This window comes from Bos indicus, chromosome 10, assembly GCF_029378745.1.
Source record: "Bos indicus isolate NIAB-ARS_2022 breed Sahiwal x Tharparkar chromosome 10, NIAB-ARS_B.indTharparkar_mat_pri_1.0, whole genome shotgun sequence".
In the NCBI taxonomy this organism is placed as follows: Eukaryota; Metazoa; Chordata; class Mammalia; order Artiodactyla; family Bovidae; genus Bos; species Bos indicus.
In genome coordinates this window covers 9,919,792-9,944,930 of record NC_091769.1, presented here as the reverse complement: position 1 = coordinate 9,944,930, position 25,139 = coordinate 9,919,792, and the positions used below count along the sequence as shown (strand labels likewise).

Here is a 25,139-nt window from a genome sequence, read left to right as displayed (position 1 = left end):
CATAGACAAAGTGAATCCATCTTTTTCTGCTTTCTTTGGGACCAGGTTTTAATTCTTCCATTAGAATCCAGGAATATGCTGTTAATCTCTTCAGCCCTGGCATGAGTGAAAATCCCCTCAGGACTTTGGCATCTGGTCTTCTCTTTAGTTTCCAACACTGTTGCCAGTTTTCCTCTTTTTGTAATTCTTCACGGGTATTATAATGGAAATTGGGAAAAAAGGGATATTAGGTTCTGCTGATTTGCCCTGATACTAACCTGGAAGTCCTACCAATTATTTTTTAATAATGAATAGGAAAAGATTGTAATAAAGGTATGACTCAGTTATTGTGAATAATATTGTATCTTTTAGTGTAGCCTACTTTAATATTTAATGATTCCTTAAAGGTGTACATGAAAAATTTCTCTCATATAAAACTCTACATCAGGTGGATTTAAGTTACCTATTTCCTCACCAATCTTAGTCAAAATGTTTTGATTTCCATGGCTAAACACTTTATTCATGGTAACATTTGCATGTTAAGATGGCTTTTAAAGGAGCATGGAATTTACACAAACCCAATATCACCGTCACCCACATAACAAAGAAAATATATCCTGGGAGTAATGTCACTAGTGTAACGGTTGAAAATGTGGACTCTGTGGTTAGATCTGGTCTTTGCCATTTATTATTTGTGTGATCTTGGGCAAGTTACTTTATGCCTCCAAGCATCAGTTTCCTTGTGTGTAAAATGTAACATTAGTGATGCCCACTTCATAGACACTTTACCTGAGGACGTAGTGAAAGAATATGTTTGAAACAGCAAGGAGCCTGGAACATAGTATCAATAACAACTCAGTAGCTTTAGGGGAAGATAGTAAGGATGATGATAATTCTTACAGAACGTTAACAGGATGGAAGATAATCTGTGGGCGTTTCTTGGATTTTTTATCAATAATTTTTTTTTTTTCAAAAATTCATGTCTGGAAATATTGCCATGGCTATTTCTGTTTCTAAAAATTTGAGATTGTCCTCCAGGGTGTGTCTTTGCTATGACAGATGGTCAGCAGCTAGTGGTAAAAGAAGTGTAGAATATCATAGCACTTCATTTATTTATGGGAAATGTTTTACTGCCCAACCCTTCAACTAGTTGGAAAATGAAAGTCAAAAACTGGAAACTCTATTTATAAATGGACAGTGCTGTGATCTCAGTGTCTGAAACTGTAGACTTTTAGAAAATATTTATAGCATATTGGAAACTAGTTACTGATCAGTGTATCCTTGCCCCATTAAAAAAAAAAAAAACTAACCCAGAAAACATGAAATTTGGGTAAATTAAAATTGAATAATGAAATGGTGTTACTGGTCGGGGCATAGACTTGGATCACCATGATATTGAATGGTTTGCCTTGGAAACGAACAGAGATCGTTCTGTTGCTTTTGAGATTGCATCCAAGTACTGCATTTTGGACTCTTGTTGACCATGATAGCTACTCCATTTCTTCTAAGGGATTCCTGCCCACAGTAGTAGGAAACTAAAGAGAAGACCAGATGCCAAAGTCCTGAGGGGATTTTCACTCACGCCAGGGCTGAAGAGATGTAATGGTCCTCTGAGTTAAATTCATCCATTCCAGTCCATCTTAGTTCAATGATTCCTAGAATGTCAACATTCACTCTTGCCATCTCCTGTTTGACCACTTCCAATTTGCTGTGATTCATGGCCCTGACATTCCAGGTTCCTATGCAATATTGCTCTTTACAGCATCGGACCTTGCTTCTATCACCAGTCACATCCACAACTGGGTATTGTTTTTGTTTTGGCTCCATCCCTTCATTCTTTCTGGAGTTATTTCTCCACTGATCTCCAGTAGCATATTGGGCACCTACCGACCTGGGGAGTTCCGCTTTCAGTATCCTATCATTTTGCCTTTTCATACTGTTCACGGGGTTCTCAAGGCAAGAATACTGAAGTGGTTTGCCATTCCCTTCTCCAGTGGACCACATTCTGTCAGACCTCTCCACCATGACCCGCCCGTCTTGGGTAGCCCCACAGGGCATGGCTTAGTTTCACTGAGTTAAACAAGGCTGTGGTCCATGTGATCTGATTGGCCTGTTGTCTGTGACTGTGGTTTCTGTCTGTCTGCCCTCTGATGCCCTTTCTCAGTGCCTACCTCTACTTGGGTTTCTCTTACCTTGGACGTGGGGTCTCTCTTCACGGCTGCTCCAGCAAGGCGCAGCTGCTGCTCCTTACCTCAGACGTGGGGTAGCTCCTCCCGGCCGCACTTATGCACCATCGCAGCTGCCTGCCCTTGAATTGTTCTGGGCTCCAAAATCACTGCAGATAGGTGACTGCAGCCATGAAATTAAAAGACGCTTTCTCCTTGGAAGGAAAGTTATGACCAACCTAGACAGCATATTAAAAAGCAGAGACATTACTTTGCCAACAAAGGTCCGTCTAGTCAAGGCTATGGTTTTTCCAGTGGTCATGTATGGATGTGCTGCTGCTGCTAAGTCGCTTCAGTTGTGTCTGACTCTGTGTGACCCCAAAGATGGCAGCCCACCAGGCTCCCCCATCCCTGGGATTCTCCAGGCAAGAACACTAGAGTGGGTTGCCATTTCCTTCTCCAATGATGAAAGTGAAAAGTGAAAGTGAAGTTGCTGAGTCGTGTCCAACTCCTAGCGACCCCATGGACTGCAGCCTACCAGGGTCCTCCATCCATGGGATTTTCCAGGCAAGAGTACTGGGGTGGGCTGCCATTGCCTTCTCCAGTATGGGTGTGACAGTTGGACTATAAAGAAAGCTGAATGCTGAAGAATTGATGCTTTTGAACTGTGGTATTGAGAGTCTTGAGAATGGGACTCTCTTGAGAGTCCCTTGAACTGTGAGATCCAACCAGTCCATCCTAAAGGAGATCAGTCCTGGGTGTTCATTGGAAGGACTGATGTTGAAGCTGAAACCCCAATACTTTGGCCACCTGATGTGAAGAGCTGACTCATTGGAAAAGATCCTGATGCTGGGAAAGATTGAGATTGGGGGCAGGAGGAGAAGGGAATGACAGAGGATGAGATGGTTGGATGGCATCACCGACTCAATGGACATGGGTTTGGGTGGACTCCAGGAGTTGGTGATGGACAGAGAGGCCTGGCGTGCTGCAGTTCACGGGGTCTCAAAGAGTTGGACATGACTGAGTGACTGAACTGTTCTAAATGAAATGGCATCAGAGACAACTGTATACCATTGTATATAAGTCTTTAAGAGAAGAAGATGGAGAAAAATTATTAATTCTTTTGTTAATAGAGGCACTTGAAGTAAACAGAGATGTTTGTTAATGGATCCTTAAAAATAAGCTGAATGAATGGAAATGTAATATATTTAAAAAGATACTGAGTCCATGTCTACATTTGATGGAGGAGACAATTTAGCATACTGGCTCTGAGTGGGGAATTCAGGAGTTTTCCTGAGTTCCAAACCCAGTTCCGTCACTGGCCCAAACACATGATCTGGTAAGTCACTCAACTGCTCTGTGCCAAGGTTGTGTCTGTCATAATGTAGAAGATTAAATGAGATAGTACACGCAAAACATTTGCACTGGTGTGAAGCACACAATAAATGCTCTCTAAATTCTAGCTACTATTATTCAAACGAACTTGGCCGGAACAACCTCCACTCTTCATTCCTGAGCGGCTCGGTAGTAAAGAATCCACCTGCCAATGCAGGAGATCCTGGATCAATCCCTGAGTCAGGAATATCCTCTGGAAGAGGAAATGGCAACCCACTCCAGTATTCATGCCTGAAAAATCCCATGGACAAAGGAGCCTGGGGGGCTACAGTCCATGGGATCACAGAGTCGGACATGCCTGAGCACACGCGCCATACCAGTGGGTACGTTACAGCTCTTTGTCTTTGCATAAATCTTCCTGTCACGGCACTTACCCGTGACCATCATCGTCTGCTAGGGCAGGTTGTGAGCACTGTGCAGGAAGAAAGAACTCTGAACAGTCCCCTAGGCGCCTAGCTTAAAGACGCTGATTAGATGGCTCTGTTTCATTCCTATCAGCCTGGAGCCCAAACATTTGCCCTAATAAAAACACCTGCTATAATAAAATCAGGGCATTTCATGAACTTGTGTGATTACTGGAAAATCATTTTCCATTAACATCATCAGTCATTATTTATAGATTTACATTTTGCAAATGTAATCAACAGTTTAATGAAGATAATATTGCACATACAGCTAAACTATACCATATGCTTAATTCAAAACATTGGGGAAATTCCTAGATAACAAATTGCAATGTATCCTTTTTTATATGCAGTTCATGACTGGACTGTGTGACTTGGCTGTATTTGACACTGATGCTTTTCTCAAAAGAGACTTTCACTTGGAAGAAGTTATAGCTACATCAGTGCATTTCTAAGGGGAACTCTTGCCAAGAAAGAGGGAAAGATAGGATTATTAATGTTCCATTGTTTTACATATTATTCATGTAGCTTATCTAGGCTGTAGTCTTGTATCTGTGATTGTATTCTTTCCATGTTTACAGAGTCAGGATCTGAATTCTGCAACAAAAGGTGTTGTCATTGTTTTTAAGCTACCAGCTTATTCAGTTCAGTTCAGTCACTCAGTCATGTCCGACTCTTTGCGATCCCATGGGCTACAGCATGCCAGGCCTCCCTGTCCATCACCAACTCCCAGAGTTTACTCACACCCATGTCCATTGAGTTGGTGATGCTATCCAACCATCTCATCCTCTGTCGTCCCCTTCTCTTCCTACCTTCAGTCTTTCCCAGCAACAGGATCTTTTCCAATGAGTCAATTCTTCACATCAGGTGGCCAAAGTATTGGAGTTTCAGCTTTAGCATCAGTCCTTCCAATGAACACCCAGGACTGATTTCCTTTAGGATGGACTGGTTGGATCTCCTCACAGTCCAAGGGACTCTCAAGAGTCTTCTCTAACACCACAGTTCAAAAGCATCAATTCTTCAGCACTCAGCTTTCTTTGTAGTCCAACTCTCACATCCATACATGACCACTGGAAAAACAATAGCTTTGACTAGAAAGACCTTTGTTGGCAAAGTAATGTCTCTGCTATTTAATATGCTGTTTAGGTTGGTCATAACTTTTCTTCTAAGGAGCAAGCGTCTTTTAATTTCATGGCTACAGTCACCATCTGCAGTGATTTTGGAGCCCCCCAAAATTAAGTCTCTCACTATTTCCACAGTTTCCCATCTATTTGCCATGAAGTGATGGGACCGGATGCCATGATCTTAGTTTTCTGAATGTTGAGTTTTAAGCCAACTTTTTCACTCTCCTCTTTCACTTTCATCAAGAGACTCTTTAGTTCTTCAGTTTCTGCCATAAGGGTGGTGTCACCTGCATATCTGAGGTTATTGATATTTCTCCCGGCAATCTTGATTCCAGCTTGTGCTTCATCCAACCCAGCGTTTCTCGGTAAGTTAAATAAGCAGGGTGACAATATATAGCCCTAATGTACTCCTTTCCTGATTTGGAACCAGTCTGTTGTTCCATGTCCAGTTCTAACTATTGCTTCCTGACCTGCATACAGATTTCTTGGGAGGCAGGTCAGGTGGTCTGGTATTCCCATCTCTTGAAGAATTTTCCACAGTTTGTTGTGATTCACACAGTCAAAGGCTTTGGTGTAGTCAATAAAGCATATGTTTTCCTGGAATTCTCTTGCTTTTTCTGTGATCCAACAGATGTTGGCATTTTGATCTCTAGTTCCTCTGCCTTTTCTAAATCCAGCTTGAACATCTAGAAGTTCATGGTTCACATACTGTTGAAGCCTAGCTTGGAGAATTTTGAGCATTACTCTGCTAGCATGTGAAATGAGTGCAATTGTGTGGTAGTTTGAGCATTCTTTGGCATTGCCCTTCTTTGGGATTCGAATGAAAACTGACCTTTTCCAGTCCTGTGGCTGCTACTGAGTTTTCCAAATTTGCTACCATATTGAGTGCAGCACTTTCACAGCATCATCTTTTAGGATTTGAAATAGCTCAACTGGAATTCCATCACCTCCACTAGCTTTATTTGTAGCCATACTTCCAAAGGCCCACTTGACTTTGCATTCCAAGATGTCTGGCTCTAGGTGAGGGATCATACCATAGTGATTATCTGGGTCGTGAAGATCTTTTTTGTATAGTTCTTCTGTGTATTTTTGCCACCTCTTCTTAATATCTTCTGCTTCTGTTAGGTCTATGCCATTTCTGTCCTTTATTATGCCCATCTTTGCAGGAAATATTCCCTTGGTATCTCTAATTTTCTTAAAGAGATCTCTAGTCTTTCAGTACTCACTATGTAGCCCAAGCACTTTGCATATGTTTCCCTGCTTAATCCTTATACAGCCTTGTAAGTAGGTACTTTTGTCCACCTCCTGCTAGAGAGAAAAACAAGGCTCAAGTTTATATAATCTTGTGGAGTTGAGATGCAGACCCTGAAAGGCTACGCTCTTAAAGACAGTGCAGGGCTTCACATGAACAGTGAAGCGTTCAGAAATGGTGGAGGGGAGGCTGTAAAACACGGAAGCAATTGACACTGTCCGCTTTCTAGTGCTTTCTTTGTGTGGAAATGAAACTTTTGGAAAGTGTGATATCCAAAAGAATCATGAAAAACCACAATAATTGTAGCATTACCTATAAATACATATCAATAGATACGTTAGAAGATAAAAGTTACCATGGTATAACAGTGATCAATCCCATGAACATTTAATGAGTTTTATTTGGCCATTATTTATTCTGCAAAGATTGTGATGATTATACAGTTGATATTGCTGAAAACTGTTTTGAATATAGAAAACATTTCCCCCACCCCATAGCTCACTTTGTTGCACACACCTTTATGGAAGAAATTGTATCATATGCTAAAAGTTTGTGTTCAAGGTACTTATTCAAGGGCATATAAAAGAAATGGATGTAGGAAGTTATCAATATCCTTCATCAAAAGGATGAATGAAGTTTCCTTCCTTTCAAGAAGGAAAGGAAGTCTTATAGAATTATACATGGGCTCATTACATAAATATCCTAAAAACTTAGCCCTCATCTTTTTGTTCTACAAAAAAAAATCAAGAATTTAGAATATATAATCAGATGTGGTGCCCTCAGATAGCAAGGCTTGAGATTGGTGATTCTCATCCTAAACTGTGTGGGAGAATCAGCTGTATTTATGTGTACATATGTCTATGTTTCGGAGAAGGCAATGGCACCCCACTCCAGTACTCTTGCCTGGAAAATACCATGGATGGAGGAGCCTGGTGGGCTGCAGTCCATGGGATCGCTAAGAGTCGGACACGACTGAGCTACTTCACTTTCACTTCTCACTTTCATGCATTGGAGAAGGAAATGGCAACCCACTCCAGTGTTCTTGCCTGGAGAATCCCAGGGATGGGGGAGCCTGGTGGCTGCCGTCTATGGGGTCGCACAGAGTCGGACACGACTGAAGTGACTTAGCAGCAGCAGCAGCATGTGTATGTTTGTTATTGAAGTATAGTTACTGTACAATATTATATAAATTATAAGTATATACTTTATATAATAGAGATTAAATTATAAGTATATAATTTATATAACAGAGATTCACAATTTTTGTAGAGACTCACCATTTTTGAAGGTTATTTTCCACTTGTAGTTATTATAAAATGTTGGTTATATCGCCTATGTTGTACAATGTATTCTTGTAGCTTGCATACAAGAATACTATACATAATAGTTTGTACCTCCAGTCCCTCCTTCCCTCTCCCCACTGACAGCTGCTACTTTGTTCTATTGTTCTATATGTCTGTGAGTCCACTCCTTTCTTGTTATATTCACTAGTTTGTTGTATTTTTTTATTTTTAAATTGAAGTATAGTTGATTTACAATATTGTATTGGTTTCTGATGTACAGCAAAGTGATTCATATATATATGTATATATTTTTCTTTTTCAAATTCCTTTCCATTATAGGTTATTACAAGATGCTGCATGTAGTTCCCTGTGCTGTATAGTAGGACCTTGTTGTTTATCTGTTTTATGTATGGTCAGTTCAGTTCAGTCGCTCAGTCGCGTCCGACTCTTTGCAACCCCATGAATCGCAGCACGCCAGGCCTCCCTGTCCATCACCAACTTCCGGAGTTCACTCAGACTCACGTCCATTGAGTCAGTGATGCCATCCAGCCATCTAATCTTCTGTCGTCCCCTTCTCCTCCTGCCCCCAATCCCTCCCAGCATCAGAGTCTTTTCCAATGAGTCAACTCTTCGCATGAGGTGGCCAGAGTACTGGAGTTTCAGCTTTAGCATCATTCCTTCCAAAGAATACCCCGGACTTATCTCCTTTAGGGTGGACTGGTTGGATCTCCTTGCAGTCCAAGGGACTCTCAAGAGTCTTCTCCAACACCACAGTTCAAAAGCATCAATTCTTTGGCGCTCAGCTTTCTTCACAGTCCAACTCTCACATCCATACATGACCACTGGAAAAACCATAGCCTTGACTACACGATGGTAGTTTGTATCTAACAGTCCCAAACTCCTCATTGACCCCTCCTTACCCCTTTCCCTTTTAGTCACCATAAATATTTTTTCTGTGTCTGTGAGTCTGTTTCTGTTTTGTATATAAATTCATTTGTATAATTTTTTAGATTCCACATATAAGGGATATCACATTTTTGTCTTCTGTCTTACTTCACTTAGTATGGTATCCATGTTGATGCAAATGGCATTATTTCATTCTTTTTTATGACTATGTAATATTCTGTTGTGTAATACATATCCATATATGCCACATTTTGTTTATGTACATATGTGTTCATCTCTCAGTAAACACTAGGTTGGTTCTACATCTTGGCTATTATAAATAGTGCTGCTATGAACACTGGGCTGCTATCTTTTTGAATTAGAGTTTTCATCTTTTCAGGATATAAGCCCAGGCACGGGATTGTTGAATCGTATTGCCACTCTATTTTTAGCTTTCTAAGGAACCTCTATACTGTTTCCCATAGTGGCTGCACCAATTTACATTCTAACCAGCAGTGTAGAAAGGTTTGCTTTTCTCCACACCCTCTCTAACACTTATTATTCTTAAGACGTTTTAATGATAATCATTTTGACCAGTGTGATGTGATGCCTTATTGTGGTTTTGATTTGTGTTTCTCTAACAACTAGCGATATTGAGCATTTTTTCATGTGCCTATTGACCATTTTTATGTCTTCTTTGGAGAAATATCTATTTAGGTCTTATGCCTATTGTTCAATTACATTGTTTGGTTTTTTGTTACTGAATTATATACTGAGTTTGTATATTTTGGAAATTAAGCCCTTGTCAGTAGCATCATTTGCAAATATTTTCTCCCATTATATAGGTTGTCTTTTCATTTTATTGATGGTTTTCTTTGCTGCAAAAGCTTATAAGTTTGATTAGGTCCCATTTGTTTCTTTCTGCTTTCATTCACTGCCCTGGGAGACTGACCTAAGAAAATATTGGTACAATTTATATCAGAGAATGCTTTGCCTATATTATCTTCTAGGAATTTTATGGTATCATGTCTTCTATTTAAGTCTTTAAGGAACTTTCGGTTTATTATTGTGTGTGGTGTGAGGGAGTATTCGAACTTCAGTGATTTACATGCAGCTGCCCAGCTTTCCCAGCACCACTTGCTGAAGCGCTGTACTTTTTAAGATTCCACGCAGAATGGTATCATACAGTATTTGTCTTTCTCTGTCTCACTTCACTTAGCATAATGCCTTTCAGGTCCATCCATGTTGTTACAAATGGCAAAATGTCTCTCTTTTTTAGGGTTGAATAGTACTCCATTATGTATATCTACCACATCTCTTTTATTCATCCATGTGATGGTGAAAACTTACTTCCATATTTGGCAGTCATAAATTTGCTGGGTCATATGGTAGTTCTGTTTTTAGTTTTTGAGAAACCTCTATTCTCTTTCCACAATGACTGTACCAATTTGCACTCTTACCACGAGTGTATGAGGGTTCCCTTTCTTTGTATCCTCACCAGATTTGTTATTTGCATTCTTTTTGATAATAGCCATTCTGACAGGTGTGAAGTGATATCTCGTTGTGATTTTGACTTGCATTTCCATAATGATTATCGATGTTGAGTATCTTTTCATGCGCCTGTTGACCACCTGCATTTCCTCTTTGGGACAATGTCTAATCAGTTCTTCTTCCCACTTTTAAATTGGGAGAATCAGTTGTGTTTTTGACAAGGATGCCAATATAGTTCAATTGGGAAGAATAATCTTTTCAATAAATATTACTGGGATACCTAGATATTCACATGCAAAAGGATGAAATTAAATTCCTACCTCACAGAATACACAGAAATTAACTTAAAATGGATCATAGACATGAAAGTAACAACTAAAATTATAACAGTTTTAGAAGAAAACATAAGAATAAAACTCTGTGACTTTGGATTAGGCAGTTTCTTAGAAAAAAATACCAAAAAGCAACAAAAGAAGAGATAAGTTGTTCTAAACCAAAATTTTAAACTTTTTTTTCTGCAAATGATACTATCAAGAAAGTAAAAAAACAACTCACAGAACTGGAGAAAATATTAGCAAATCATGTATCTGATATAGGACTTGTGTTCAGAACATATTAAGAATACTTGCAGTCAATCATAAACAGATGAATAGCCCATTTTTAAAATGAGCAAAGGATCTGAATAGACATTGCCTCCAAAGAAGTTGTATAAATGATCAATATACACATGAGAAGGAAAATGTAAATCAAAACTCCAGTGAAATACCCCTTCATACCAGCTAGGATGGCTGTAATAAAAAAGACAGGCATTTGTAAGTACCACTAAGAAGAGGATAGGGAGAAATTGGAATGCTCATACATAGCTAGTAAGAGTGTAAGATGGTGCAGCTGCTTTGGAAACTAGTTTAGCAGGTCCTTAAAAGTTTAAATATATAAAGTAGATGTAGCAAGTCTACTCCTAGATACACCCCCAAGAGAAAATAAAACAAATGTCCATACAAAATCCTTTACATAAGTATTCATTATAGGCAAAAAATGTAGAAACAACTCAAATGGCCATAAAATGATGAGTAAATAAAGACATTATGATATATCCATATGATGACTATTATTCAGCCATTTAAAAGGTAGTTGTACTGATACATGCTATAAAATGGATGTACCTTGAAAACATTATAAATCATATGGTTTGTAAGTTATATTTCAGTAAAGCTAATGTGACAAAATAATCAACTTGGATACTTTTGTAAATCTTTATGCCCAAGCTGAACCCCGGATCAATGAGATCGTTCTCTTATGGTGAAACTCAAGCATCAGTATTTTTTAAAGTTCCCCAGGTGATTGCATTGTGTAGCCAAGATTGAGAATCACTGCTCTAGAATCAGCTCTAATCTAAATGAGCTTCTAATTTAGGAAACTCTAGAAAAGTTCAGATCCCAGTAAGAGGACTCCAGGAAATTTCCACCAGTCTCGCTACTCAAAGTGTGGTCCTCAGACCAGTATCACTGGGGACCCTGTTAAAAATGTAGATTCCTGGGCAGCCTTCACCCTGGCTCTAGTAAATCAGAATCCACAATTTAACAAAAGCCCCAAGTTATCTAAAGTTTGAGAAGCATTGCCCCAGGTCAGTGATTCGCAATCTTGGCTGCATGTTGGAATCATCTGGGAGTTATACTGATGCCTGGGTTCCACCCCCCAGTGATGCTACTGGTATGAGGTACAGCATCTGGATTTTAGAAGCTTCTAGGTGATTTTAATGTGATACAAATTAAGAATAACTGGTATAAACGTACTGTTTGGGGACATTTAATGGCAAAAAGAAGAAAAGACAAGTATTTTAAAATAAAATATATTTTGTTTTCAACATAGAGGACTGAGGAACATGCATAAACAAATGGAGATCATTGGTGTCAAAAATTTCCAGAAGCGCAGGGAAGGAATGGGAGTAAGACAATAGTAGGGAAGGTTTGCCCTAAAAAGACATTGAAAAAGTAAAAAAAAAAAATGACCAAGCATTTTCTCCTCCAAGTACAAGAGTGAGATCTCTTTTTATAATATACGATTATTGGAGACTATGCAAATTTAAGTGGCCAAGGATCTGTGGTTCTTGAGAGAAGAGTGTTTTTAAATTCTACCACAAAATGTTCAGCAGCTACTTACTGAACTTTTCTGTTTTTTTGCTCTTTAAAAAAGAGTGTTAATATATTAATTCAGCAATAGATAATCCTTCCCAATAACCAGGGTACCAGTGTCCCAGTATTGGTGTCCAGTCCCAGTTCTGGGGAGATTGAATGCTTACAGGCAATGGGAGCTGAGCTGGGCGGGAGGTGCTCTTCCTGGGCATGAAGGACGCCCCTCGCCAACAATGGGCCTCACCTTGTTACGACCGGAGTCTCTCTACCCTCACTGGTCTTTGCAGAATCATGACTCTAAAGTGTCTCCTAGACAGAGTCACAAAGCTCACAGAGTTGGTCTTCGTGATCTCTCATTTCATCCCCCTCCACCAGCCTTAGTCTCCACGTGCTCTTCCCCGGGTGACTTGAGTCTGCTCTGTTTCAGCATCAATATACGGCACGCTTGTCTCCATTGAAATGAGCCACATGGGTTCTGTGCCTTCAGGAGTCGGGGTGTGTGTGTGCGTGTGTGTGTGTGTATGCATCTGTGTGTGTGTCTGTGTGTCAGTGCTCTAGTGATCTGTGCTAACTTAATGCGTAACTGTTAAAGGAAACCCACAGCCCCTTTTCCTCCTCCTCCTCCAGCTTTTCTGCCTCCCTCCTTTCTCCTTAACATCTCCCTCTCTTTTCTCTTATTCCCTCCATCTTAGGCACTGAAACCCTGAACCCTTTATCAAAATGAAAGAAGTGATGTACATGTTGAGACTTGAGAACCAACCCAGTGACCATAATACCTTTACTGTGTTTTCTACCTTTTGTTAAAGGCAAGTCTGATCTTAAACATACCAGGACATTTCTACATACTGAGAGGGAAATCACATGATCAGTTATTACCAGTATGTGATAGCATGAGTGAGTGGCGTGCAATTAAATTCCAAAAATCAACTAATGTGTTTAAGTACTGCAGGTACAACATGACCATGGGTCATTTTCCTGTCTTTAAATTCCCCAATTCTGTAAACTATCTGAGTTTTCTCTTTTCATGCTTTTTAAAGTCTTTATGAAATAATAAAAATGTTCACAAGCTATATACTACCTTAAAAAGAATCTTAAAATTTTTCTGATGACAATAATGATGCATGCAGCTGTATAAAGCACTGTCGAAAGTCTTGTAGTGTCCCAACCCATCCCCCCGTCCCAGCTAATAGTTTGGTGTACATTTTATCATATTTCCATTATCACCATCTTCCCTTTACATGTATGTATGCATTTTTAAAAAATCCACCTGGAGATATTTCTAAAATCCATCACTTTCCAAAGGACTAGCCCCAGGGAATAGGTACATGAGCTTGTTAAGGATTTTAATAACTTCTCATATTTTGATGTGGGGTAACCTTTGCCAACAAAGGTCCATCTAGTCAAGGCTATGGTTTTCCTGTGGTCATGTATGGATGTGAGAGTTGGACTGTGAAGGAGGCTGAGCACTGAAGAATTGATGCTTTTGAACTGTGGTGCTGGAGAAGACTCTTGAGAGTCCCTTGGACTGCAAGGAGATCCAACCAGTCCATTCTAAAGGAGATCAGCCCTGGGATTTCTTTGGAAGGACTGATGCTAAAGCTGAAACTCCAGTACTTTGGCCACCTCATGCGAAGAGTTGACTCATTGGAAAAGACTCTGATGCTGGGAGGGATTGGGGGCAGGAGGAGAAGGGGACAACAGAGGATGAGATGGCTGGATGGCATCACTGACTCCATGGACTTGAGTCTGAATGAACTCCGGGAGATGGTGATGGACAGGGAGGCCTGGCGTGCTGCGATTCATGGGGTCGCAAAGAGTCGGACACGACTGAGTGACTGAACTGAACTGAACCCAAAGTTTGGGCTTCCTAGGTGGCCCTAGTGGTAAAGAACCCGCTTACCAATGCAGGAGGCTTAAGAGACATGGGTTCGATCTCTGGGTCAAGAATATCCCCTGGAAGAGGGTATAGCAACCCACTCCAGTGTTCTTGCCTGGAGAATCCCATGGACAGAGGAGCCTGGCAGCCCATAGGGTCTCAAAGAGTCAGACATCACTGAAGAGACTTAGCACACATGCAACCCAAGATTTATGATAATTCAGTTCCTTTAAATGTACATGTAGTTTTCTTGACTTATTTAATAACTTGAAGTCTCTAATGGTATTTGGTTATTGTTTAAATCACTTGTCTTATTTTGTATTTCCTTGGCTTATATCTCTGACCACGTCCTTATCAAAATATCCTGATTAGTAGATTTTAAAAAGTAGCATCACTACATACATGACTTAAAAAGGTTGGTTGACTTTTAGTTTTTTCACTCCTGTCTGTATCATGAGATTCTACCTGCGATGATTTTCCCCAGCAAATAATTCATCACTGGGATTACTCATAACCTTTAGTTTCAAAATTCATCTCTTGCTATTAAGTTTCATTATTTTGCAGTATCTGTGGCTCTTCTGAATAATGAAAAAATGAAATGAATGATATACAGATAAAGTGAAAGTGAAGTTGCTCAGTTGTGTCCGACTCTGTGCAACCCCAAGACGGCAGCCCCCCAGGCTCCCCCATCCCTGGGATTCTCCAGGCAAGAATACTGGAGTGGGTTGCCATTTCCTTCTCCAATGTGAGAAAGTGAAAAGTGAAAGTGAAGTTGCTCAGTCGTGTCCAACTCCCAGCGACCCCATGGACTGCAGCCCACCAGGCTCCTCCATCCATGGGATTTTCCAGGCAAGAGTACTGGAGTGGGGTGCCATTGCCTTCTCCTGATATACAGATAAATTCCCTTTAAAAATTTTTGGAAAAAATATCTTTTATTTAACCATGCCTAGTACTTTGGGATATTCCAGTGAGCTCTACTTATAAAGATGAGAAATCTGGAAGTTCCTCCACCTTCTTTCTTGTCTTTTTTTTTTTTTTTGGATTGAATGAATTCTGTTTTGTTTTAGTCCAGAAAAGTCATACCTTTGTTTCTAAGTTACCTAAAATTTCAACATGTAAATTTTACTTTACTAAAATCTAAATTTAATGTACAGCTGTATCCTCTTCCAAATAATACAAAGACTTTCAAATGTTTTTATTCTGATTTCCCCTCCTGACTTACTTGCTATTTTTATCAACCAGATTTTAGCTCTGTTTGCTTGCTTTTTTTAACCTCACAAATTAGACATCACCATTCTGTTAAGATTTGCTTATCTTCATCTTTTTTTTGCTTATCATCCCTACTTATATTCAGAGCTTCTGGGATGAAACCCTAGTTCCTATCATTTTGGATTGGTTGACAGTCTCCATGATATACAGGTCATTAGTTAAATGTGTCAGGAAGAAAATGAGAAGCCCCAGGAAATAGCCCCCACACATGCACAGAGCTGCCCCCAGGCCTAGAAGCATCCTTGTATGTTTTCCTCCCACTCTCTAGTTAGAGGCTTTTATGGAGTAGAGAGGAAAAAGGAAATCTTATAGAATCCTGAAGTTAAATATATTCACTTTAAAGGATTGTTTCTTATTCTGAGACTGTATTTGTCCTAACTTTTGTTGCCATTAAAATTACCTTTATTTTGTAAAATAATGGATGGTGATGATAGTTGAAAGTTTTTTTGGTTTTGTTTTTTATTCATGAGGTTTGTTTTAAGTTTTCCATGCTTGGCAAGTATAACATTGCCGTTCACAACCCAGATTTTTTGAAAATTTACGAGTCCTTGAAATCCTAAACCACTACTGTAGACAACTAACTGTGAGTTTGGTATGTGGACATTGAAGCATGTATTCTTGGTTACATTAGGGGCTTTATTGGTTATTCGGATGTGGACAAATCCTGTAGTATTAGTAGTATTTTGCAACATTATGTTGTATTATCAAGTAGTCCTTCGGAGTCTCCCAACGATTGAAGTTATGTCTAAGAACTTCTTCCATAAGGCTGGATCTATACGAGCAAAGTGATCTGGGTGCTTTTTGCACACCTTGTGTACAACTGGTGATGTTTATGCTCCCAATTTTTAAAAAAAAACACTCACAACCAAATATTTGGCCAATAACTTACTATGTGTCTTTCTCATTTGAAACATGAGCAGGTTGAACTGCTTTCCAAGTTTGTTTTCAACACTAATGTGAGTTGTGATTGCACTTGCACATATGGCAGGATACAGGAAGCTTGGGGCTGGTGCACTGGAATGACCCAGAGAGATGGTATGGGCAGGGAGGTGGGAGGGGGGTTCAGGATGGGGAACACGTGTACACCCGTGGCGGATGCATGTTGATGTATGGCGAAACCAGTACAATATTGTAAAGTAAAAAAATATATATAAATTAAAAAAATAAAAAATAAAAAGTCTTAAAGAGATATAACTATTTCATATGTATTTATATTGCATGTAAGTTTCACACTATAAATTTAGATGCAGAAGACACTCATTTTTCTCATATGGGCTCATTTAAAAGGCTGCATCTGTGATATGGGCACTGCCATCTTAGCAGATGCCGTTTCTTCCTTTCCCTGTGAGTGCTCAGTGTGGAGCCTACACTAGAGTTCTCATTTCACTGCTGTAACGAATGGTCATGTTTAAATACAGTCACATTATTTATTGCAAAGGGTCACAGAACTCATCTTTGTAATGGTCACATGCTTGACACTGAAGTTGTTATGTAAACATTCAGTCATTGTGACAAGGTAGACAAGCGATGACTACTTGAAGATGCACAACCACAGATTTTGGAGGCCTCTGAATTCATGACGGAGTTGTTAACTGGCAGTTTTGTTATTTCCTATAAGTACAAGGAAAGGAAGTATTACAGTTACTCATACCCATTTGAAAGAGGAAATTAACATTTTCTAAAAAATTCTTTTTCAGTGAAGGAAGCCCGTCCCCCAGAATGGAGCTGCTGCACAATATCGACCCAAACTTTGTAGATACTGCACCGTGTGAGTACCTTGTTTATTGCTGCTAACTTATGTCTCTTTGGCTTACAAAGATGGTTTTATTGCCCAGTGGCTCTCTAGCCTAATTCTCCTTTTCCACTTGAGTTCGCTGTGAAAGTGAACATTTCTCCATGGCACCTGTGCCACCAGTGTCCCTGGGCTTTGTTGACACACACGGTGAATGCTGCTAATGAGCTATGTGACCTTCTAAGCCTGTTCCCTCCCCGAGCCCCAGCTTTCCCATCTATAAAAGGAGAACCCATTGCTGCCCTATAAATACATTCTTCGGTACCGTTTTTCTAGATTCTGTATGTGTGCGTTAGAATATGATACTTTTCTTTCTCTTTCTGACTCACTTTACTCTGTATGATAGGTTCTAGTTTCATCCACCTCATCAGAACGGACTCAAATGCATTCCTTTCATGGCTGGGTAATATTCCATTGTGTATATGTACCACAACTTCTTTATCCATTCATCTGTCGATGGGCATCTAGGTTGCTTCCGTGTTCTAGCCATTGTACATAGTGCTGCATTGAACATTGGTGTATGTGTATCTTTTTCAATTTTGGTTTCCTCAGGGTATATGCCTAGGAGTGAGATTGCTGGGTCATATGGTGGTTTTATTCCCAGTTTCTTAAGGAATCTCCATACCGTCTTCCATAGTGGCTGTGATCAATTTACATTCCCACCAACAGTGCAAGAGTGTTCCCTCTTCTCCACACCCTCTCCAGCATTTATTGTTTGTAGACCTTTTGATGATGGCTATTCTGACTGGTGTGAGGTGATATCTCATTGTGGTTTTGATTTGCATTTCTCTAATAATGAGCAGTGTTGAGCATCTTTTAATGTGTTTGCAATGGAGAAACAGACATAGAGAATAGACTTATGGGGAGAGGGGAAGAGAGGGTGAGATGTATGGAGAGAGTAACATGGAAACTTACATTACCATATATAAAATAGATAGCCAACAGGAATTTGCCGTATGGCTCAGGGAACACAAACAGGAGCTCTGTATCAACCTAGAGGGGTGGGATGGGGAGGGAGATGGGAGGGAGGCTCAAAAGGGAGGGGATATATGTACACCTATGGCTGATTCATGTTGAGGTTTGACAGAAAACAGCAAAATTCTGTAAAGCAATTATCCTTCAATAAAACAATAAATTACAAAGAAAAAAAGTAAGTCAGAGAAAAGCAAATATTATATATTGCTACATATATGTGGGATCTAGAAAAATGATATAGATTATCTTATTTGCCAAGCAGAAACAGAGACACAGATATAGAGCTCAACCATATAGACCCCGAGGGGGAATAGGAGACGGATGAACTGGGAGATTGGGATTGACATATATACACAATTGATACTATGTATAAAATAGGTGATTAATTAAGAAATATTGCTATGATGACAATATCCCCTCAGCTTATCTATGGGTTCAATGCAATCTCTTTTAAAATAGTGGCTGGGTGCAAGTTGAGAATAGTTTTTACATTTTTAAAATTTAATTTTTATTTTAGAGTGGGATGTGCTTGATCTACAATGTTGTGTTGATTTTGGGCGTGCAGCCGCTGGTTCAGTTGTACATATGTGCTTGCACACTCAGTCGCTTCTGCCGTGTCTGACTCTTTGCAGCCCTATGAACTATAGCACCCCGACCCCCAACCAAGGCTCCTCTGTCCATCGTATTATCCTGGGAGGAATCCTGGAACGGGCTGCCAGTTCCTCCTCCAGGGGATCTTCCCGACCAGGGGTCGAGCCCATGTTCCTCCTTTGCAGGTGGATTCTTTATCACTGAGCCTCCTGGGAAGCCCATACGTGTACATGTATCTGTTCTTTTTTGATTTCTTTTCTCGTATAGGTTATTACAGAATACTGAGTGGTTTTTACATTTTTTTTCAGCTTTGTTATTACTTCCTTTTAGATCTTTTTGAAAAGTGAAAATTGTAGAGGGCGGCTCAAGAGGGAGGGAACACGTGTGTGTACCCATAGCTGATTCATGTTGATGTATGGCAGAAACCAACACAATATTTAAAGCAACTATCCTTCAATTAACACTAAATGTTTTAAAAAAAAGGAGACCCCATCTTTGAAAAGCCAGTTCCCTCTCCGAGCCCCAGCTTTCCCATCTATAAAAGAAGAACCCATCTCTGAGCCTCCCTGTAACCGTCAGCGTAGTGCTGTTATTGCCCCATTCTTACCTGAGAGTGTCAGAACCTCCTTCCACAAAACTCAAGGCCAAATCATCAGCTTGAGCATGAGCAAAAGGGGTGCAACAAGGCTGTATATTGTCACCCGCTTATTTAACTTACATGCAGAGCACATCATGAGAAACGCTGGGCTGGAAGAAGCACAAGCTGGAATCAAGATTGCCAGGAGAAATATCAATAACCTCAGATATGCAGATGACACCACCCTTATGGCAGAAAGTGAAGAGGAACTAAAGAGCCTCTTGATGAAAGTGAAAGAGGAGAGTGAAAAAGTTGGCTTAAAGCTCAACATTCAGAAAACTAAGATCATGGCATCTGGTCCCATCACTTCATGGCAAATAGATGGGGAAACAGTGTCAGACTTTATTTTTTGGGGCTCCAAAATCACTGCCGATGGTAACTGCAGCCATGAAATTAAAAGACACTTACTCCTTGGAAGCAAAGTTATGACCAACCTAGATAGCATATTCAAAAGCAGAGACATTACTTTGCCAACAAAGGTCCGTCTAGTCAAGGCTATGGTTTTTCCAGTAGTCATGTATGGATATGAAAGTTGGACTGTGAGGAAAGCTGAGTGCCAAAGAATTGATGCTTTTGAACTGTGGTGTTGGAGAAGACTCTTAAGAGTCCCTTGGACTGCCAGGAGATCCATCCAGTCCATCCTAAAGGAGATCAGTCCTGGATGTTGATTGGAAGGACTGATGTTGAAGCTGAAACTCCAATACTTTGGCCATCTGAGGTGAATAACTAACTCATTTGAAAAGACCCTGATGCTGGGAAAGATTGAGGGCAGGAGGATAAGGGGGTGACAGAGGATGCGATGGTTGGATGGCATCACCAACTCAATGGACATGGGTTTGGGTAGACTCTGGGAGTTGGTGATGGACAGGGAGGCCTGGCGTGCTGCGGTTTATGGGGTCTCAAAGAGTCAGACACGACTGAGGGACTGAACTGAACTGAAATCAGCCAGCACATCATCTGATCAGGCTGCGCAGGTGCTTCCCAGACCTGCCAAGTCTCATAAACCTGTGATTTTCCTGGCAATACTGCAACTTAGCTTGATTCTGCCAAGTGCCTAAATTAACCCAGAGGGAACCCTTTTAATTCCTGCAGGGAGAGAGGCCATGTGGTGCTCCCACATCCCCATAGGTTGTAATGCGTGCAACAGCCCTTTATAAATACCATGCTAGTGGCCCTGATCCCCCTGTGTCATGAGTTAGGACCTAGAAAGTGTTGACTATTAGACCCTTTGCCAGGATCTGTCATCATCCCTCGTTGTGAAACTGTCTGCAGGAAATATTGCTCTGACATTCCCTTCATTCCTTTGGGTGCTCCCGTCCACTCTTTTAGACATACCACTTCCCCGTGGTTCAGGCTCTTCTTACTCTTTTTGTCCTCTCCAGTCTGTGCTACAACCTGCCTTAGGATTTCCCTGCCTGGAGGATGACCGCACAGTAATTCTGAGTGTGTCACCAGACATTTGGGGCCCAGCTCTCCTTGCCAGCCTCACTCTAGGCCCTTCCTCCATCTTCTCACTCTCCTAGACACTTGCCATTTCCAAGTATGCAGATCGTCATCCTTAGGTCTTGAGCATGCTTTTCCCTATTCCTTTCGCTGCTCCTCCAGAATTTTTCTCATCCCTTAAAACCCAGTACACTTGTCCCAGTTCTGTGAATGCTTTCTGAAAACCCCAGAGGAAACAGTACTCCTTCCTGTCCACATATATGCACCTGCATATGCTGCTGCTGCTGCTAAGTCGCTTCAGTCGTGTCCAACTCTGTGCGACCCCATAGACGGCAGCCCACCAGGCTCCCCCGTCCCCGGGATTCTCCAGGCAAGAGCACTGTAGTGGGTTGCCATTTCCTTCTCCAATGCATGAAAGTAAAAAGTGAAAGTGAAGTCGCTTAGTCATGTCCGACTCTTCGCAACCCCATGGACTGCAGCCTACCAGGCTCTTCCGTCCATGGATTTCCAGGCAAGAGTACTGGAGTAGGGTGCCATTGCCTTCTCCAACCCCTTCATATATGTCTCTGTATATGCTATGCTAAGTTGCTTCAGTCATGTCTTACTCTCTGTGACCCCATGAACTATAGCATGCCAGGCTCCTCCGTCCATGGAATTTCCCAGGGAAGAATACTGGGGTGGGTTGCCATTTCCTCCTCCAGGGGATCTTCCCGACCCAGGGATCAAACCCAGGCCTCCTGCATTGCAGACAGGTTCTTTACTGCTGAGGCACTTGGGAAGGCCATATCTCTGTATGGCGTTGACCACATTTTCCGGTATGTGCCTACATTTCCCACTTAGCTGAGAGCTCCCGGACTTCAAGTTTTATGTAATATTTATCTTTCCATCCTCATAAGTTTACACAAAAACCTGGCACTTGGTAGGTACTCTGTGAGGATTATTTAAAGACTGAGTGAATGGTTGGAGAAGGTCTGGGATGGAATAAAGACCACCTAGAATCATTAAACCTGGAAAGGAAATGGTCCTGAGATAGGGAAGAATGGTTACAGGATGGAGAAATTTCTATTTCTATTGGAGTAAACATATGTCAATAGAGGCAAGGGTAGTAATATATCCAATATGCTAGCCACTAGGCTTGTGCAACTACTGAGCACTTGAAATGTGGCTAACTGTAGATCAAGGTGTGTGTGCTGCAAACCTAAAACACTCATCCGCTTTTGAAGACTTCGCACAAAAACTATAAAACATATATATATTATATATATATATTTATTTATTTATTACTGGTTGAAATGGCAGTGCCCTTGTTGCTCAGCTGGTAAAGAATCTGCCCACAATGTGGGAGACCTGGGTTCGATTCCTGTGTTGGGCAGATCCGCTGGAGAAGGGATGGGCTACCCACTCCAGTACTCTTGGGCTTCCCTTATGGCTTAGCTGGTAAAGAATCCACTCACAGTGCGGGAGACCTGGGTTTGATCCCTGGGTTGGGAAGAGCCCCTGGAGAAGGGAATGGCTACCTATTCCAGTCTTCTGGACTGTAAAGTCCATGGGGTCGCAAAGAGTTGGACACAACTGAGCGAATTTCACTTTCATTTCCCTTGGTATATCAAGTTTAAATATATTGATTGTAATTTCAGTTATTTCCTTTTCCTCTTTCAATGTGCTTAATAGAAAATTTTAAATCACACATGGCATTTGCATTACATTTCTGTGGGTCTAGAAGAATTGTTCTAGAAAGTACTAGGAAATGATTTGATCAGCTTCAGAGGAGCTTCAGGTCTGTGAGAGGATCACAGACCTATGGTTAGCTACTATGGAGATGCATCGATTGTTTAAACTCTTCTCTGCCCCAGCACACCTGGAGATATGACACATTCCAGCCCATAGCTGATTCACTGGAGCAGTGATGCATAGCCAGGGGCCAGTCAGGTAAGCGTCTCTCAGGGTGGTAAGAGAGAATAAAGGGGAAGTAGGGATGGTTTTCACAACCTCTGAGTAGCTTAAGGCACTGCAAAGCCCAGTATGACATCCAGGCATGTGCTGAAAAGGCTGCCCACGCCATAATGGCTGTAAGATGTCCTCACAGACTAAGTTCCACCTGCAAATGAGAAACTTCAACCCCCTTCACTCACTGAGCTGTGTGTTGTCTTGGCATCAGAAGTGGGAGCTTGAGAACTGTATTCCTGTGTGATGGGCCACAGTGCTGCTTGCCGTGGGGTTCTTAGTATAACCTGCCATGAATTTTTGCCGTCTTCCTCAAAGTGCCCCTAGCAAGGTAACAACACAGGCAAAAGATTTTTCCAGAGTAAGAATTGGGGCATGGAAATCAGGAGAGAAAACTGTCTTCATCTTGTCATTCATAGATTATGAGGTCTGGAGCAGGTCCCTTCACTTTTCTGGAACTTGGTTTCCCACGTATTAATTGATGAATGGAAACCCTTCGCTGCTGTCCCAGATTTAGGACTTCTTCCTGGCCATCTGCTCCTGCTCCCCACCTCCTGGAAGCCCACCCCAGGCCTTCCTGTTGACCCTCCCTACTGCTTGAGGACTCCTGCTCTAACCCCTGAGTGTGAGGAGGGGCATTGTCAGGCCCTGGCATCAACATGGAGCCATATTCACTATCGGTTCACAAAACCAGAGCATTTCCTACTTTCTGTGCCTGTGGGTAGCAATGTGCCACCTCCTTCTCATCCCTGTTCATGGGCAACATCATGGGTCTTTTCTGCTCAGTTTTCATATCCATTTCAACCCACTGTGGGGCAGAATTAGAAAAAGGGGATCTACCTTTGGGGTCCTGCTCCTTTCAAGGATGACAATACAAGCCCAGTTCCTTTTCTGTGCAGTTAATTTGTGGGAGGGAAATTAAATCCAGCTATAAGACAGTATATATTTGTAGGACAGTAAGACTGCATGTCATATTCATAGAATGTGTTTTATGATTATGTTCTAGAGGCTTTTGTGGAATAAAATCAGAAGGTAGCCCATGTAGGGTACAAATGAAGGAGAGATGACTGGGTCACTGTTATCATGGAAACATTTCTTTGCTTTCTAATGCCAACACTTCTCATATGGTTTGTGCTTACTTATGGGAGAAGAGAGTAATATTCCACCCCCACCTTCCCCAAAGCCACTTCCTTATCTGTGAGGTGAAAACTGAATTAAGTGACATCTGAGGTCCCTTCCAGCTTCAGCATTGTGTGGGTCTCTACAGAAGTAGGACCAACAGAGCAAAGCTTACCATTTCTTCTTTGTCACTCTGCTGGAAAAGATGCACTTGTTAATAAGCAGTGGTGTAGCCAAAGACATGTTTGTAAGTAGACGAACACAGGTGATAATGTTAGAAACGGTGTAAGAGTTAGTCGCTCGGTCACGTCGGACTCTTTGCAACCCCGTGGACTGTGGCCTACCAGGCTTCTCTGTCCATGGAATCCTCCAGGCAAGAATACTGGAGTGGGTAGCCATTCCCTTCTCCAAGGGATCTTCCCGACCCAGGGATCAAACCAGCATCTCCTGTGGCGCCTGCACTGGCAGGCAGGTTCTTTACCATCTGAGCCACCAGAGGAAGGTAAACATTATAAGAACTCAGTTCAGTGCAGTCGCTCAGTTGTGTCCAACTCTTTGCGACCCCATGGACTAAAGCACACCGGGCTTCCCTGTCCATCACCAACTCCCGGAGCTTACTCAAATTCATGTCCATCGAGTCAGTGATGCCATCTAACCATCTTGTCCTCTGTCTTCCCCTTCTCTTCTCACCTTCAATCTTTCCGAGCCTCAGGGTCTTTTCCAATGAGTCAGTTCTTTGCATCACATGGCCAAAGTATTGGAGTTTCAGCTTTAACAAAAGTCCTTCCAATGAATATTCAGTACTGATTTCCTTTAGGATTGACTGGTTGGATCTCCTTGCAGTCCAAGGGACTCTCAAGAGTCTTCTCCAACACCACAGTTCAAAAGCATCAATTCTTTGCCTCTCAGCTTTCTTTGTAGTCCAACTCTCACATCCATACATGACCACTGGAAAAACCATAGCTTTGACTAGATGGACCTTTGTTGGCAAAGTAATGTCTCTGCTTTTTAATATGCTGTCTAGGTTGGTCATAGCTTTTCTTCCAAGGAGCAATCGTCTTTTAATTTCATGGCTACAGTCACCATCTGCAGTGATTTTGAAGCCCCCCAAAATGAAGTCTGTCACTGTTTCCATTGTTTCCCCATCTATTTGCCATGAAGTGATGGGATCAGATGCCATGATCTTCGTTTTCTGAATGTTGAGCTTTAAGCCAACTTTTTCACTCTCCTCTTTCACTTTCATCAAGAGGCTCTTTAGTTCTTATTTGCTTTCTGCCATAAGGGTGGTGTCATCTGCATATCTGAGGTTATTGATATTTCTCCCGGCAATCTTGATTCCAGCCTGTGCTTCATCCGGCCTGGCATTTTGTGTGATGTCCTCTG

General features: G+C 41.3%; 1 protein-coding gene across 1 annotated transcript in view; it reads left to right on the top strand.

Annotated features, from left to right (window-relative positions):
• The window catches only part of ARSB (arylsulfatase B), a 181,025-nt gene that overhangs the window by 101,868 nt on the left and 54,018 nt on the right, over window positions 1-25,139 (top strand). Inside the window, exon 6 of the mRNA XM_070796873.1 lies at window positions 16,953-17,023. Coding sequence (XP_070652974.1) covers window positions 16,953-17,023 — 71 coding nt within the window. The remainder of the gene's footprint in view (window positions 1-16,952; window positions 17,024-25,139) is intronic.